This window comes from Garra rufa, chromosome 20, assembly GCF_049309525.1.
Source record: "Garra rufa chromosome 20, GarRuf1.0, whole genome shotgun sequence".
NCBI classification, from domain to species: domain Eukaryota; kingdom Metazoa; phylum Chordata; class Actinopteri; order Cypriniformes; family Cyprinidae; genus Garra; species Garra rufa.
Window position 1 is genome coordinate 9,136,822 of NC_133380.1, and position 16,085 is coordinate 9,152,906.

Below are 16,085 nucleotides of genomic sequence, written 5' to 3' on the forward strand. Positions count from 1 at the left end.
TCATACATAGACATGGTTTGTATTTTTGTACCAAACAAATGTCAAGCATTTAAGCATGCATGGATCAAAATGTTTAAGTCCAATGGGTCAAAACCTTTAAATAGAGTGCTAGACCCTATACAATAATGTATATCACGAAATAAAAACACAACAAACAAACAATGTGGTGTCAACATGATGAAGTCCAGGCTTAAACTTAATGAGACTCTGCAGTTGGGCCTGAAACTAGCAGGTCATGCTTACAAACATACTGATATTTCTTGATTCAATCAACTGAACCATAATTTCTCCGAAACATAAACAAATACAAAGAGCATCCAGCTATTATTTCACAATTTTGCGTAAATATCTTTTATCTACACTTCATTCATGACCTTTCCGTGACACAGAAACCTCTGTATGACATGTTCTCTTTCGAAGTTCAAAGGTGAAGTTTAAAGTCCAGTAAAAAGCTCTTAAATCTTTGGGGCCTTTAGCAGGGCTTCTTGTTAAAAGTTTCATTGGACTTTTTTCTTTTAATTGTGTGAATGTGTCTCATGATCTACCATGGGAATCCATTTAGCCACAATTCCCACAAAACAAAGCAAAAACATACGCAAACATGATTAAAGCAGAGAACGTAGTAATTTATCATGAGGGTCAATGTTTTGATATTGAGATTTATACATAATCTGAATAAATATTCTTTCCACTGATGTATGGTTTGTAAGGATAGGATAATATTTGGCTGAGATACAACTATTTGAAAATCTGGAATCTAAAAATTCAAAATATTGAAAAAATCGCATTCTTAAGTTCTTAGCAATGCATATTATTAACCAACAATTAAGTTTTGATATATTTAGGAAATTTACTAAATATCGTCATTGAACACGATCTTTACTTAGGCTATCCTAATGATTTTCGACATTAAAGAAATGTCGATAATTTTGACCCATACAGTGTATTATTGGCTATTGCTACAAATATATATGTGACCCTGGACCACAAAACCAGTCTGTCGCTGGGGTATATTTGTAGCAATAGCCAAAAATACATTGCATGGATCAAAATTTTTGATTTTTCTTTTATGCCAAAAATCATTAAGAAATTAAGTAAAGTTCATGTTCCATGAAGATTTTTTGTAAAATTCCTACTGTAAACATATCAAAATGTAATTTTTGATTTGTAATATGCATTGTTAAGAACCTAATTTGGACAACTTTAAAGGTGATTTTCTCAGTCTTTTTGATTTTTTTGCATCCTCAGATTTCTGATTTCAAATAGATATATCTCAGCCAAATATTGTCCTATCCTAACAAACCATACATCAATAGAAAGCTTATATATTGAACTTTCATATGATGTATAAATCTCAGTTTTGTCAAATTTAACCTTATGACTGGTTTTGTGGTCCAGGGTCACATATGTCGTTTGTCTTATTTTTTTTTGAAGATTGCTAAACAAATGTAAGTAAAATCCTCTCTTGCAATTTGTATAAAACTATGACATCTATTTAACTTTTCCAAAATGAAAACTACAGAGAGGAAATGACAGAAACCTGTTTAGTATAGTGCAGTTTGAAATGCACTTCAGCAAATCTCCTTCATGTCAAATAAAATTGGCTATTTATGGTTATTCAAATGTCACTGTACTGCTGTACTTTTTCCCTGAGTAGCGAGAAAGTTAAGGAAAACCATGTGGTAACACCGCGACATTGAGCTGCCCGCTGACGCACTGACGTCAGACGCCGCGATTACGTCACGCGTAAGTACGTACGTCTCATAGAAGTTTGAAACTGACGAAGGGACAAAAATATTTATATAAAAGCTGACGCAAGGGCGCTAAATACAAATGTATCATCAATAAAGTGTGATTTAAAATTCCTATATTTATGAAAGCATCTTCACAGTCAAGAATCTCTTGGTAAATTCACGCCAGGTGCATTTATTTAATGAAAATAAGTCAGAGCTAGCTGCTAGCATGCTAACTGCGCAGCTTTAGCAGCCTCGATGAAAGCATTCAATATTATTGTGTTTACTAAAGATTTGTAAAACAATACAGCTGTGTTGAGCCCGTAATTCGCCGTATTTATTTTTGACGGTATGTTTCAGTCTAAACTGTGAATTATATTGATGGAATAGTCAAAAATGTGTGCTAATTGGGAGTCAGTGGTGTTTCCTGGATATTATTTTCTGTGCTTGCCAGTTGTTTGCTTGTTAATATAAATTAGCTGTCTTTATAATGTTTTTCTGATGTATGGGGTAAAAATTAAAAATGTTGTGCATGCTGGACCAGTGATGCAAGGCCTGTGCATCACAGATGTTTGTATCTGTCAAGTGTGTGTGATGTTACTTTATGTGCAAGATGTTTATGTTTCTTTTTTTAATATTTTTTGTTGTGTGCAGTATGTAATCTTTTTTAGGTTGTTTATATATGCCTTTTCAGATGTATGTTGTGATTTTGGTTGCAGGATTTATGTGTAACTAAAAATGTGTGTATTTCTTTGTGCAGAATGGCTCCTCGGTTGCAGCTGGAAAAAGCTGCTTGGAAGTGGGCAGAGACGGTCAAACCAGAGGACATCACACATGAACATATCGAGTTAGCTTATAGGATCGCAGTGTCGGCATGCAAAAGAGGGGCATGCAGGTAATAGTGATCTGTGATGCATTCTATTGAGCGCATTGACTGTAATTCTAATTTAAAGACACTTTTAATGGGAGAAAATGGGAAAACGTTTTTACTACTGCATGTTGTTGTAATCACATCACCATCTCTCCTTAAACATTTTTTTTTTGCTGTCACACAGGAGGAACTGTAAAGGGAATCCCAATTGCCTAGTCGGTATTGGGGAACAATCATGGTTGGGAGAAATTGATGAAAATGCCTTCCACAACATTGATGACCCAAATTCAGAACGACGAGATAAGGTATGGCAAATGACAAAAATCATACGAGGAATCTGTAGCATACTAACACATAGAGAATGGTATATTGTTATTTTAGTATTAGCTATGTAATATTATAGTATTTATTAATATTTTAAACTGGCTTTATATTATCTTATTATTTATATTTTAAAATTTTAATTTAAATTTTGTTTTATTTTAAGCTGAAGATGTTTTAATAGTTTTAGTTTTTATTCACAATGACATCTTTTATATATATAATTTGGGTTTTTTATGCTTTAGGTTTTTATTAAATGTTTGTTTTTATTGCAATAACTGAAAGTGATTTTTAATAGTCTCAGTATTCGTTAACAATAACAACACTAGAATGATGGGATCCTCAAATGCCTTAGGCCAAGATCACAAAACCAGTCGTAAGTAGCACGGGTATATTTGTAGTCAAAAATCATTAGAATATTAAGTAAAGTTTACGTTCTATGAAGATATTTTGTAAATTTCCTACCGTAAATATATCGAAACTTCATTTTTCATTAGTAATATGCATTGCTAAGTACTTCATTTAGACAACTTTAAAGGCATTTTCCCGTTTTTTTGCACCCTTAGATCCAGATATTTAAGTAGTTGTATCTTGGCCAAATATTGTCCTATCCCAACAAACCATACACCAATGGAAAGCTTATTTATATTATGTGTGCCCTCTTTGTTTCAGAACACATTTGTAGGCCTGACGAATCTTGGTGCCACGTGTTACGTGAACACTTTCCTCCAGGTGTGGTTCCACAATCTGGAGCTTCGTAGAGCTTTATATCAATTTCAGAATTCCAGAGCAGAGGGGCACAACACGGATTTAGGTGATCGATGTTTTTTTTCTTTTAAAGCCTGGATGATTTGTAGCATGCAGCATTGATTGTTGTGACAATTGCCATTTAGTAACTTTAACTAGAGCTACTTTGAAGATAAGGTATGAAGTGTACAATATTTAAAGCATGACTTTTAGCATTACATATGTGTTAAAACATAGAAAAGCCCCATGTATTAAAACTTATTTTTCTCATTTGTGTACATTATTTTGCAGATTATGAACCACGGACGATATGTGAACATCTCCAGTATCTGTTTGCATTGCTACAGAACAGCAACAGACGGTATATCGACCCTTCGGGGCTGGTAAAGGCTCTTGGGCTTGACACAGGACAGCAGCAGGTAGGCCAACTCAAATCTGAAGCATGTTGGAGTGCCCTGTGGATCATGGAAAAGCTCAAAAGCAGAGTTCTTTTGTTTTTAGGATGCTCAGGAATTCTCCAAACTCTTCCTTTCACTTCTCGAAGACACACTTTCAAAGCAGAAGGACCCAAATCTCCAAAATGTCATCCAACAGCAGTTCTGTGGACAGTTCTCTTATTTTACAGTGTAAGTTATTTTCAGACTGAGGTGTTATGTATATACAATGCATGATGTGCAGTGCTTGTTTAGTATGTTATAATATGGTAATTAGTGCTTGTTTTTTGTGTTATGCCAGATGCAACAAATGTGGACGTGAATCTCCTCTACCATCACGATTTTATGAGCTGGAGTTGAACATTCAAGGACACAAAAACCTCACGGAGTGTGTTACAGAGTTTCTTAAGGTTCACATTTCTGTGCTTACATTTCTGTGCCTGACAGCTCCATATGTCTACGTAAATTTGATATTATGAGTTTCAATATGTTGTTTCTCATTCTGTTTAGGAGGAGAAGCTGGACGGTGATAATCGCTACTATTGTGAAAGTTGTCAAAGTAAACAGAACGCCACCCGTCGGATCAAGCTCCAGAGTCTTCCCCGCACACTCAACTTTCAGCTCATGCGTTTCGTTTTTGATAGGTGGGTAGTGTATTTCATTAATTATCAGGGCCTGTATACACGAAACATCTTAAGGCTAAAAGTAGCTCATAACCTGACGATTTAGGACAAAATCTTAAAAGTAATGGGCGTGACAGTCCTAAATTTAGAACTCCTAAATATTAGTACTTCACAAAGCGTTTGAGGGCTAAAACTAGCTCCTAAATCTGTGAAATGTTAGGAGTAGTGAAGTCACTAAGACCAAATCACAAACTATCCTCCCTGCTGAAAAACCAAATCACAGAAATACTAATAATTGCTAATACAAATGGTACCATTACAAATATTACAAACCATTGACTTTTAACCATTAAAACCATTTAAAAATGGTTTCCTGTAGTGTGTTTTGGGACATGTTCCATTAAGGTTTAGTGGTTTTAACAAGCCAACAATAGAAGTTGACCAATTACCAATCTGCCTCAGAACGTAAACGTTTTAGAAACACACTGCATTTATTTGCACACAAATGTTTTCCTACAAATCTTTTTTTAGTTTTGGAAGTTATACGAACTCCAAATTTTCCTTTGATTATATCCTTGTTTTCATTAACAAGTTGGGCAAGAAGTAACATCTGCTCTTGTGATCATTTTGGTTTTCTTTTACGTTTGCATGTCTTACTATCAGGCCGGTTTTTTTCTACTCTAAAAGGCTGTTTATATGCATATCCACTAATTGTTAAGAGAATCACCCATGTAGGAGGCTGACAATTAGCTAAACATATACTAGTTTAATTAGTGACACTTAGCCTGCAATTTAAAATCTTAATTTGAATGTGGCAACATTTTATGTTTAAAACTTTATTTCAATATGGCAACATAATATCACACTACAATATATATATGACTTCTCTCTATTCATTAGTAAAAATTTGTTGCAGCAGCTTTGTGAATAGGTTTCAAGAGAGAACTCTTAGCTAAAAACTTTTACTGCTATTTAGAAGAAATCTTAGTGGTAAGATCAAAATGTTTTGTGAATATGGGCCCTGATCTGTAACCAAATATTTTATAGAAATTTGACTCATTTGTTTCTCATCTTTTTCCTTTTCATAGGCAAAGTGGTCATAAGAAGAAACTCAACACCTTCATTAGTTTTCCTGAAGTTCTTGATATGGGGCCATTTTTGGTAGGAAAAGGTATACTGTGCTTTTAGTATGTACACTGCAGTTGTAATGCTTTTTAAGTATGCCTTATGCTTACCAATGCTGCATTTACTTGCTTAAAAGATTTTTTTTACAATTTAAAATAACTGTTTTCTATTTTAATATTTTTTAAAGTGTAATTTATTCCTCTGATGCAAAGCTGGATTTTCAGCATCATTGCTCCAGCTTTAATTTGAAATATAAATATTTTGTAACAATGTAAAATCTTTGTCACATTTGATCAATTTAACGCTAAATACAAGTATTGAATTAGAAAAAGCTGGAATCTTACTGACCCCAAATGTTTTGAATCATAGCGTCAATTGTAATCAGTTAACATTGCTTGATTCTTTTTTTTTCTCTCCACCTCTGAATCCAGAAGAAAATTGTACGTATGAGCTCAGTGCGGTGTTGATTCACCGTGGCGTGAGTGCATACTCTGGGCACTACATCGCTCATGTAAGAGACGCCCACACTAATGACTGGTACAAATTCAATGATGAGGAGATTGAGAAAATGGAGGGCAAAAAACTTCAGCTGGGCATTGAGGAAGACATAGGTAAAAACACATTTAATTGCTTTAACAGGTCTAAAACATGAAAATATGAAAGTATACTTTATTGCTTATCCCTGTTTACATTGCAGCCGAGACTGCCAAGTCTCAAACCCGAAAGCCAAAATGTAGCAAAGGCTATCACTGTTCGAGAAATGCGTACATGTTAGTGTACAAACAACAGACAGAAGAGATTGACCAAACAGAAACGATCGTTGAAGTACCAGGTAAAACTGAATAAGAATATAACTGTAAGGATATTATGGATTACCAATCATGTTATTGTTACACAGCATTTTTTGTAAGTGCTATTTATTTACATTATTACATGTCTAAGACATATTTGTTTGGTTTTTAGTTTTCCTCCAGAAGCTGGTTGACCAGGACAACAAGAAGTTTGAGGAATGGTGCAATGAGATGGCAGATATGCGAAAGCAGAGCGTTGACAAAGGCAAAGCCAAACATGAGGAGGTGAAGGAGCTCTACGAATTGTTACCCGCGGAAGACGGTCCGTAAAAAAGCCCCGTGCATTAGTTTCTCCGACAATATTAACTGTTAAATCTCCCTTTTTTAAATCTTGATTATTGTTATATTTATGCTACCATTCAGAAGTTTGGGATTGGTACGATTTTAAAAGTTTTCTGCTTACCAAGGCTACATTTATATCATCAAAGACAGTAAACAGTAATAATGTGAAAGATTTTTACAATTTTCAGCATCATTACTGTAGTCTTCAATGTGTTTTCTATTATTATGTATTTTGTAACATTTAAAAAGTCTGACATTTATCGTCACTCCTAATCAATGTAATCATTAAGTTATTGCAGAACAAAAATATTAGTTTCTTTGAAAAACAAAATTACTAACCCCAAACTTTTGAACAATAATGTAACCAGTTGAAATGCTTTTGTATTTGTGTAAAAGCATTCGTTTTCAATTTCAGTAAGAAATTTATGCTTGAGTTCCTTTTGTGCTTCCAGGCCAGTCGTATGAGTTTGTGCCTCTGGAATGGCTCAAAAAATGGCTTGATGACTCCACGGCCATCAAAGAAATTGACAACAGCCAATTCCTGTGCTCTCATGGCAAACTGCACCCAGACAAGATCGGCGACGTCAAAAGGATATCCTCGAAGGCCGCTGATCTCCTTTTTAGCCGCTACGGAGGAGTATCTAGACTAGGCCGTAAGACTTCCTTTTGTTTGTTAAACCTTTTAATTGTTTATTACTGTGCTTTTTCCATATATTAATTCTTCCTGTGTGTGGTGTTTAGAGTCATCCCTCTGCAGAGACTGTGTTACTCAGCGATGTCGGGTGATCAGACTGAAAAACCAGCTGAATGAAGATTACAGGGAGGTCATGAATCTGGTCAAAGCCTCTCTGAAAAGGTATTGAGCTGCTTTTTTAACCTGCAGTGTTATTTTAGTATCATTAAGATGCTATTACAGTTTTATTTGAGTTTATTTTTATATTTTGTATTTTCATTTTAATTGCATTTAAAATATGTATATTTCCATTTTGAGTACATGAAGTTAAATTAAAGAAATAATTTGTTTTATTTCAATGTTTATTTTATTTAAGTAACAATTATTTTTATTTATGGTTTCAGTTTTAGTTAATTACAATAACAGTGCTAATGCAGTTCGTTAGATGTTTGATGAAGCTGATCTGCTGTTTATGTTGGGTGTATTTAGTGATGAATCGGGTTTCTGGATCGGTAAGGCTTCTCTAAGAAGCTGGAGACAATTGGCTTTAGACCAGCTGGAGGAAGACGAGGAGGAAACTAAACACAACAACAGCAAAGTTAATGGAGAGAAAAGCAGCAGTGCAGGAGCCAAAGGTTCTGAGGCATATCCAGTAGATGTTGTTTATAGCTTTTGCTCTTGCCTTTTTAGTTATTATCTTTCTTTCTTTTTGTTAGCTGATGGAGTTAAAGGAGAAAGTGAAGACGGAGATGGAGAAGAGATGAAGAACTTCAATGAGGACATTCTCTGTTATCACGGTTTGTTTTTTTTGAGGATAGAACTGAAAACTAAATGTTCGTTTTCAATATTTAGTAGCACATCTATACTGTTTAATGATGTTAGTGTTGCACAAACGTGCTGTCTTTAAAGGAGAAGTTCACATCCAAATTGCAGTTTAAATGCAGCTTCAAAGGGCTCTAAACAATCCCAGCCGAGGAAGAAGGGTCTTGTCTAGCAAAACGAATGGTAATTTTCTTAAAAAAATTACAATTTATATACATTTTTTTTAACCTCAAATGCCCAAACGGTTCAAGACAGTTAGGGTATGTCGAAAAACTCCCATCTCGTTTTTTTTTCTCCAACTTCAAAATTTACCTACATCGCTGTTTTACCTTTTTTTTTTGTAAAGGGTGGTTGATCTTCTTTGCATGTTCACTTTGTAAATACTGGGTCAGTACTTCTGTAGCTATGTCGATTTTGAAGTTGGAGGAGAAGATGAGATGGGAGTTCTCCGACATACCCAAACTGTCTTGAACCAGAATACACAGAGTTCACGCAGAGCTAGACAAGACGAGCATTTGAGGTTAAAATGTATATAAATCGTCAATTTCGTTAGATAAGACCTTTTTTCCTCGGCTGGGATCGTTTAGAGGCTTTTGAAGCTGCATTTAAACTGCATTTTGGAAGTTCAAACTCACGGACACCATAGAAGTCCACTATATGGAGAGAAATCCTGAAATGTTTTCCTCAAAAAACATAATTTCCTATCGACTAAAGAAAGAAAGACACGAACATCTTGGATGACAAGAGGGTGAGTAAATTATCTGTAAATTTTTGTTCTGGAAGTGAACTTCTCCTTTAAATGAACATTTTATATGATTTAAAGGTATAGTTCACCCAAAAATGAAAATTCTGTCATTAATTACTTACCTTTATGTCGTTCCAAACCCCTTAAGACCTTTGATCATCTTCAGAACACAAATTAATATTTTTTTTTATGAAATCCATGAGCTTTCTCCCAGCTCCTGCATCAGCAGCACCACACGCATGTGTAAAAAAAAGATGAAATTGTTGAATAAAGTTATTTTTTGTTTTCTTTGCACACAAAAAGTATTCTCCTAGCTTCATAAAATACAGTTGAACCACTGAATATCACATTTTAATAATGTCTATACTACCTTTCTGGGGCTTAAACATGTCAGTTGCATTGCTGTCTATGCATGGTCAAAAAGTGCTTGGATTTCATCAAAAATATCTTAATTTGTATTTTGAAGATTGAAATGACATGACAATGAGTTATTAATGACAGAATTTATATTTTTGGCTGTACTATCCCTTTAAACATTTTAAATGAAATTGAATATTTACTTAATTTAAAAATTAGCGATTGGGTATTATTCATCAGCAAGGTTGGTTTTTGTAATTTTGTTGTTTATTTCTCCTGCAGGTGGTCTGAGTATACTAGAGAATGACAGGCGGCTGGTGTCTGCTGAGGTGTGGCATAAACTGCGGATGTATTTCCCCAAAGCACCAGAGTTCCCGCATAGTCGTGAGGCCTGTCAGCAGTGCATGGTAATAAATTGATCACTTAGTACAGCTGTCATGGTTACAAGGTGGACACTCTGCCTAGCGAGCATTTTTTGGGCAAAGGTTTTAAAATTGATGGTGTCTTTCAGAGGCTGGAAAGAGAAGGGAAAGAAAATGAGGCTTTGAACAGAATGATGGCAAATGAACAGAAGAGCTCCCTGCTCAACCTCTTCCAGGAGAAGAATCGGCCCACACTGCAGAAATGGCCACAGGTGATGCCTTTTTCTACTTTTGTTTTTTTTCCCCCCTGATGTTTTGAGTAATTTAAATGTCTTTCAGTAGAAAGGGTGAACACATCAGTGTTTCATTCTTACTTTCAACTCACTACTTTCGACTTGTGTTTTAGGACTCGGATGTTCTGTACATTGTACCCCATTACTTTGTAGATGAATGGAGGAAATTTATCAGGTAATGGAAAAAGAATTTAAAAAATAATAATAATTTCTGCTCAAATATTGATTATTTTGATATGTCCTAAATTATTGTAATGTCTCTTATTATACCTGATCACCACAGGAGGCCAGCAAAGAGCAACCCAGTGTCTAATGTGGGGAACAGTATCCTGCTCTGCCCACATGGAGGCTTCATGTTCACATATGACTCAATGCTGCAAGGAGATGCTCAACAGTGAGTTACTCACTCCTGTCATTGCAAATATCCTGATTCAAAAGTTTTGTGAAAGAAATTTATACTTTATACTTTATACTAAAAAGATTGTAAAGACATTTAGAATGTTACAAAATATTTCTGTTTTATTTTAAGCTTTCTATTTATCAAAGAATCCTGAATAAATGTCACTGTTACCACAAAAATGTGAAGCAGTACAACTGTTTTCAACATCAATAATTCTAAAAAAAAAAAAAAAAAACGTCTTGAGCTTTAATGATTTTTTTAAAGGATCATGTGACACTGAAGATTAGAGTAATGGCTGCTGAAAATTCTGTTTTGCAACACAGAAATAAATGTCACTTAAAAATATATATTACAGTAAAAAATAGTTATTTTAAATTGTAATAATACTTCACAATATTGCTGTTTTTTTTTTTTTTTACTGTTTTTAATCAAATAATGCAGATTTGGTGATCAATTAAACTATTTTATTATACCCAAAGTGTTTGTGTCTGTCAATGCACAGTATAGCTCTTCTCTGGCCTGCTGAATGGGAAGTGATCAGCAAAATGTTTCTGGTGGACCAGGCCATCTCCATATGTCGGATTCATGACAAAACACAAGACAATGGCAATGTGCAATACCAGACTCATCCAGGTGAGCTAAACAGTCAACTCTCAGCCAGGAGTTTCTTTCCAATGTCTAAACAGACATTGTATTTTAATGTGAGAATGTGTGTTTGCTGTCAGATCTGTGTCGGGAATGCAGAGAGGGCTTCATATTCCAGCAGCAGAGGGACATGAGGGAGTACGCACAGGCCACAGTATACGTTCGCAAAGTCATTGACAAGAAAAGGGTGAGTTTTTGCATGATCATGTGTCTTCAGTTTAAACCTAAGCACTGAGTGTACAAACAGGAGTAACTTGTCTGTATCCTATCTTTTTCTCTTAAAGATGATTAAAGAATCAGCCCCTGAGTTTAGTGTGAGTGGATCAGATGTAGAGGATGAAAGAGAAGAGCCAAAATTTGATGGAGAGAAGGATCCAGACTTCAGTCAGGTATGTTTAAAGGATTAGTTCACTTCCAGAATAAACATTTCCTGATAGCCCCCCCATGTCATCTAAGATGTTCATGTCTTTCTTCAGTCAAAAAGAAATTAAGGTTTTTGAGGAAAACATTCCAGGATTTTTCTCCATATAGTGGACTTCAATGGGGATTAACCGGTTGAAGGTCCAAATTGTAGTTTCATTGGAGCTTCAAAGGGCTCTACACGATCCCAGCAGAGGAATAAGGGTCTTATCTAGTGAAACGATTAGTCATTTTCTTAAAAATGTGCTCACCTTGTGCTAACTACTCATGCATTACGTTATGACGTTGGAAAGGTCACACGTGACATTATCAACCCAGTGTTTATAAATCAAACATGCGAAGTCAATTGCTCTTTACAAAAAAAGGTAAAACTCTGATGTTGGAGGAAAAAGTTTGTTTTTTGCCCTACCCTGCCTTTTTGAACCGGAGTACACAGATTAAGAACTAACCAGGTGCGACCTTTCTAGCGTAATTGCGCAATGCATGAAGTCACACATGTGCATTGCAGAACTAGTGCAAGATGAGCATTTGTGGTTAAAAAGTAAATAAATAAAAACAATTTTTTAGAAAATAACATCGTTTTGCTAGATAAGACCCTTTTTCCTCGGCTGGGATTGTGTAGAGCCCTTTGAATCTGCATTGAAATTGCAATTTGGACCTTCAACCCGTTGATCCACTTTGAAGTCCACTATAAAGACAAATCCTGAAACGTTGTCCTCAAAAACCTTCATTTCTTTTCAACAAAAGAAAGGTCATGAACATTTTTGATGACAATGGGGTGAGTAAATTATCAGGATTTTTTTTCTGTAAGGTAACTAATTCTTTCAAGATCTGTCTATCCATCTTATTGTCTATATGACTGTCAGACTATCTATGTCTATCATATGCTCCCTTCTTTTAATCAGTCTGAGATTGGAGCCAAACGACAGAAGCTGAACGAGACGGTCTCTCTTTCTACGGCCCCCGTGACCACTGCATCCAAGTCTGGCATCAGGAGGAGCACAAGGCACAGAAAACTGCGTGGGGAGAAAGCCCTTATCGTCTCTGCCAACCAGACACTGAAAGAGCTGAAAATCCAGGTCTATTAGTGCAGTGACAATTAAATAATAAAGGGATAGTTCACCCAAAAATTAAAATTCTGTCATTATTTACTCACCCTTGCATCGTTCCAAACCTGTAAGACCTTTGTTCATCTTTGGAACACAAATTAAGATATTTTTGATGAAATTGCTTTTTGACCCTACATAGATGATGATGATGATGATGATGAACAAAAGTCGTATGGGTTTTGAACAGCATGAGGGTAAGTAATTAATAGCAGAATTTAAATTTCTGGATGAACTATCCCCTTAACTTTTTGATGTGATGCAGCTTGATGTCTTACTTTTATTAACTTCTTCCATAGATCATGCATGCATTCTCAGTGGCTCCATTTGATCAAAACCTATCCATAGACGGACGCTGTTTAACAGATGACTCCGCCACACTAGGAAGTCTGGGAGTCATTCCAGAGAGCATTATTTGCCTTAAGGTAACTCTTGATTTTTTTGATGGGAACAAATACATTGGCTGTGTTTTTGCTCACACAGAGCTGTATTTATTTGATCAATAATACAGTAAAAACAGTAATATTGTGAAGTAGTATAACAGCTGAATTTTCAGCATCATTACTTCAGTCTTCAGTGTCACATGATCCTTCAGAAATCATTCTAATATGCTGATTTGCCCCCAAAAAAAACATTTATGATTATCAATATTGAAACAAAAAAATTTGTGGATTTTTTTTTCAAGATGTCTTGATGGAAAAACAATAGGATTTATTTGAAGAAGTAATGTAAATGTTGAACGATTTTCTTTGAAAATAAATGGGTAATAAATGTAATACATTTAACTTATAGCTGTTTTCTTTAAACAGTTATTTACTTTGACTTTTTCTTTCACAGGCTGATGAACCCATTGCTGATTATGCTGCAATGGATGATGTTTATCAAGGTAAGTGCTTTTACATCAGTTTAAAGGGATAGTTCGCCCAAAAATGAAAATTACCCCATGATTTACTCACCCTCCAGCCATCCTAGATATATATGACTTTCTTTTTTCAGATGAGTACAATCTGAGTTATATTAAATAATATCCTGGCTCTTCCAAGCTTTATAATGGCAGTGAATGGCTGTTGAGATTTTCAAGTCCAATAAAGTGCATCCATCCATCATAAAAAGTACTCCAAACGGCTCTGAGAGGTTAATAAAGCCCTTCTGAATGAATTGATGCATTTGTGTAAGAAAAATATCCATATTTAAAACTGCATAAACCGTAATCTCTAGCTTCTGCCAACTGTCGTATGTGCATTTACGAGAGAGTGGTGTTCCAGCAAATGACGTAGATGTAGAGAAGAGAGCAAAACAAAACACTGGTCATGAATTAAAAGTATAAAACAAGGATTTGTAAAGAAAAATGGAGCCAAAAGAAGACTTTCCTTTGGTGTAAACAAATCTTGGTTCTTGTGAGACTAGCATATTCTCACCGGAGCTTATGTTACGCATACGACAGTTAGCGGAAGCTAAAGGTTATTTGTGTAAATAGTTGTAAATGTGGATTTTTTTTTTATACAAAATCATTGATTGGCTTCAGAAGGCCTTTATAACCCTCAGGAGCTGTGTGGAGTACTTTTTATGATGGTTGGATGCACTTTATTTTGCCATTCACTGCCATTATAAAGCTTGGAAGAGCCAGGACATTTTTATTTTACAATATAACTCCGATTGTATTAGTCTGAAAGAAGAAAGTCAAATACATCTAGGATGGCTTGAGGCTAAATCGTGGGGTAATTTTAATTTTTAGGTGAACTGTCCCTTTAAATTCACTTTCCAGTATATCTTGTTTTTAACAACTATTTCTGCATTTTTTTTTTTATACTGAGTTTTTTATTCTTTCAGTCTGTATGCCTGAAGAAGGATTTAAAGGTATGAATACACTATTGTGCTCATTTCAAACTCATTTTAAACTTTAAAGCCTTTGTGAAAGAATCCGGAAACATGATACTACAAACATTCTTCATGCTCTACCTTATTTGTTTCCTTTTGTTCAGGCACTGGGCTGTTAGGACACTGAGCGAGGCTCCAGATGTGGAACAATGCTGACAATGTCTGAGCAAGGATAAAGCTTGAATTACACATAGATGTTCATTCTTGGGATGAAGTCTTTTATTTTTATTTTCTTTTTCGTTTATTTTTTATTTTGTTGTTGAATGTTGCGACAACTTCAAAAGTGTCTTTTTGCTTTAAAACATCACGCTGGCTTTTAATATTGAAAGATGTTGATGCATTCTGCAAGATTTTGTGGTCGTGCTTACCATGACTGTGAAAAATACGGGTCGAGATTTCCTCAAAGGACGTTCCATTTCAAGGAAAATCGGAATTCCTCGTTTGTTGCAATGTCATGTTCAGAGATTATGGTCTGATCATATTTTGTGTGTAAAACAGTGAGTCTCTGTAAATTCTTTGTCGAAAAGAAGCTTGTGATGGCACTGCAATAGAGCTCGTACATATTTAAGAATGCATGAGCAACTTGAATATTAAAAAATATTTAGTCTTTGTTTCGTTAATGTAAATAACCTCGTCAGAGTACAGCAGTGGAGAGACGTCTAGAAAGATGAGGATAAATAGGACACATTTCCAAAAGTGGGAAATATTACAGCATTGCTAAATAGTTTAGACATGTTCTGCTACTTGAAATATTAAGCAGGCATTTGTGTGAACTTTTCTGTATGTTCTTTCATATGGGCAATAAATATTCTTTTTACATCTTCAGATGTGCAGTTCATGCATACAACAATTGCATACATTTTACTTTTACAAGAGAATTTATATTAATTTGTGTTAAATATGTTTGTATGTCGTAGGGTTTCTGTTGCTGTTTTGTTTCTAAAACATATACCAAACTTTAGACATTTATATTATATTAGATGAAGTCAAGCAGAATATGCAAAATGTTTTTTTTTTTTTGTTTTTTTTTTTTTTAGTACTGACCTGCATAAGATATTTCACATAAAATATGTTAACATATAGTCCACAAGGAAAAATAATAGTTGCATTTATAAAAGACCTCGTTCAAAAGTTTACATACACTTGATTCTTAATACTGTGTTGTTACCTGAATGAGCCACAGCTGTGATAGTTGTTCATGAGTCCCTTGCTTGTCCTGAACAGTCTGCTGCTCTTCTGAAAAATCCCACAAATTCTTTGGTTTTTCAGCAATTTTGTGTATTTGAACCCTTTCCAACAATAACTGTATGATTTTGAGATCCATCTTTTCACACTGAGAACAACTGAGGGACTCATATGCAACTATTAAAGAAGGTTCAATGCTCACTCATGCTTCA

The 16,085-nt window shown here is 34.9% G+C and overlaps 1 protein-coding gene across 3 annotated transcripts; it reads left to right on the plus strand.

Annotated features, from left to right (window-relative positions):
* Nucleotides 1-1,764: 1,764 nt before the first annotated feature.
* usp48 (ubiquitin specific peptidase 48) lies at nucleotides 1,765-15,513 on the plus strand. 3 transcript variants are annotated; one of them, XM_073825660.1, is made up of 28 exons: nucleotides 1,765-2,082; nucleotides 2,494-2,628; nucleotides 2,789-2,909; nucleotides 3,598-3,739; nucleotides 3,964-4,091; nucleotides 4,174-4,298; nucleotides 4,408-4,516; nucleotides 4,617-4,750; nucleotides 5,818-5,900; nucleotides 6,286-6,465; nucleotides 6,552-6,686; nucleotides 6,818-6,967; nucleotides 7,440-7,640; nucleotides 7,729-7,843; nucleotides 8,150-8,295; nucleotides 8,377-8,457; nucleotides 9,867-9,991; nucleotides 10,096-10,218; nucleotides 10,353-10,414; nucleotides 10,523-10,633; nucleotides 11,142-11,272; nucleotides 11,365-11,471; nucleotides 11,569-11,673; nucleotides 12,610-12,783; nucleotides 13,110-13,235; nucleotides 13,648-13,696; nucleotides 14,641-14,667; nucleotides 14,793-15,513. In XM_073825660.1, exons 2-28 carry the CDS (start codon nucleotides 2,495-2,497, stop codon nucleotides 14,813-14,815), a joined length of 3,147 nt encoding a protein of 1,048 aa, XP_073681761.1. In that variant the 5' UTR covers nucleotides 1,765-2,082; nucleotide 2,494; the 3' UTR covers nucleotides 14,816-15,513. The 3 variants fall into 3 exon arrangements, 2 of the variants coding, with proteins under 2 accessions (XP_073681761.1, XP_073681762.1); XM_073825661.1 differs by having other exon boundaries at nucleotides 1,765-1,905; XR_012340783.1 differs by lacking the exons at nucleotides 11,569-11,673; nucleotides 12,610-12,783; nucleotides 13,110-13,235; ... (1 more) ...; nucleotides 14,641-14,667; nucleotides 14,793-15,513 and having other exon boundaries at nucleotides 11,147-11,272.
* The last annotated feature ends 572 nt before the right edge of the window (nucleotides 15,514-16,085 follow it).

What these genes read in the sequence shown, in the direction of transcription:
- usp48 (XM_073825660.1), top strand. Translation starts at nt 2,495, where the DNA reads ATGGCTCCTCGGTTGCAGCTGGAAAAAGCTGCTTGGAAGTGGGCAGAG. An exon ending in ATTCAGAACGACGAGATAAG is followed by an intron (nt 2,910 to 3,597) that starts GTATGGCAAATG and finishes TCTTTGTTTCAG; the next exon opens with AACACATTTGTAGGCCTGAC. An exon ending in TTGACACAGGACAGCAGCAG is followed by an intron (nt 4,092 to 4,173) that starts GTAGGCCAACTC and finishes TTTTGTTTTTAG; the next exon opens with GATGCTCAGGAATTCTCCAA.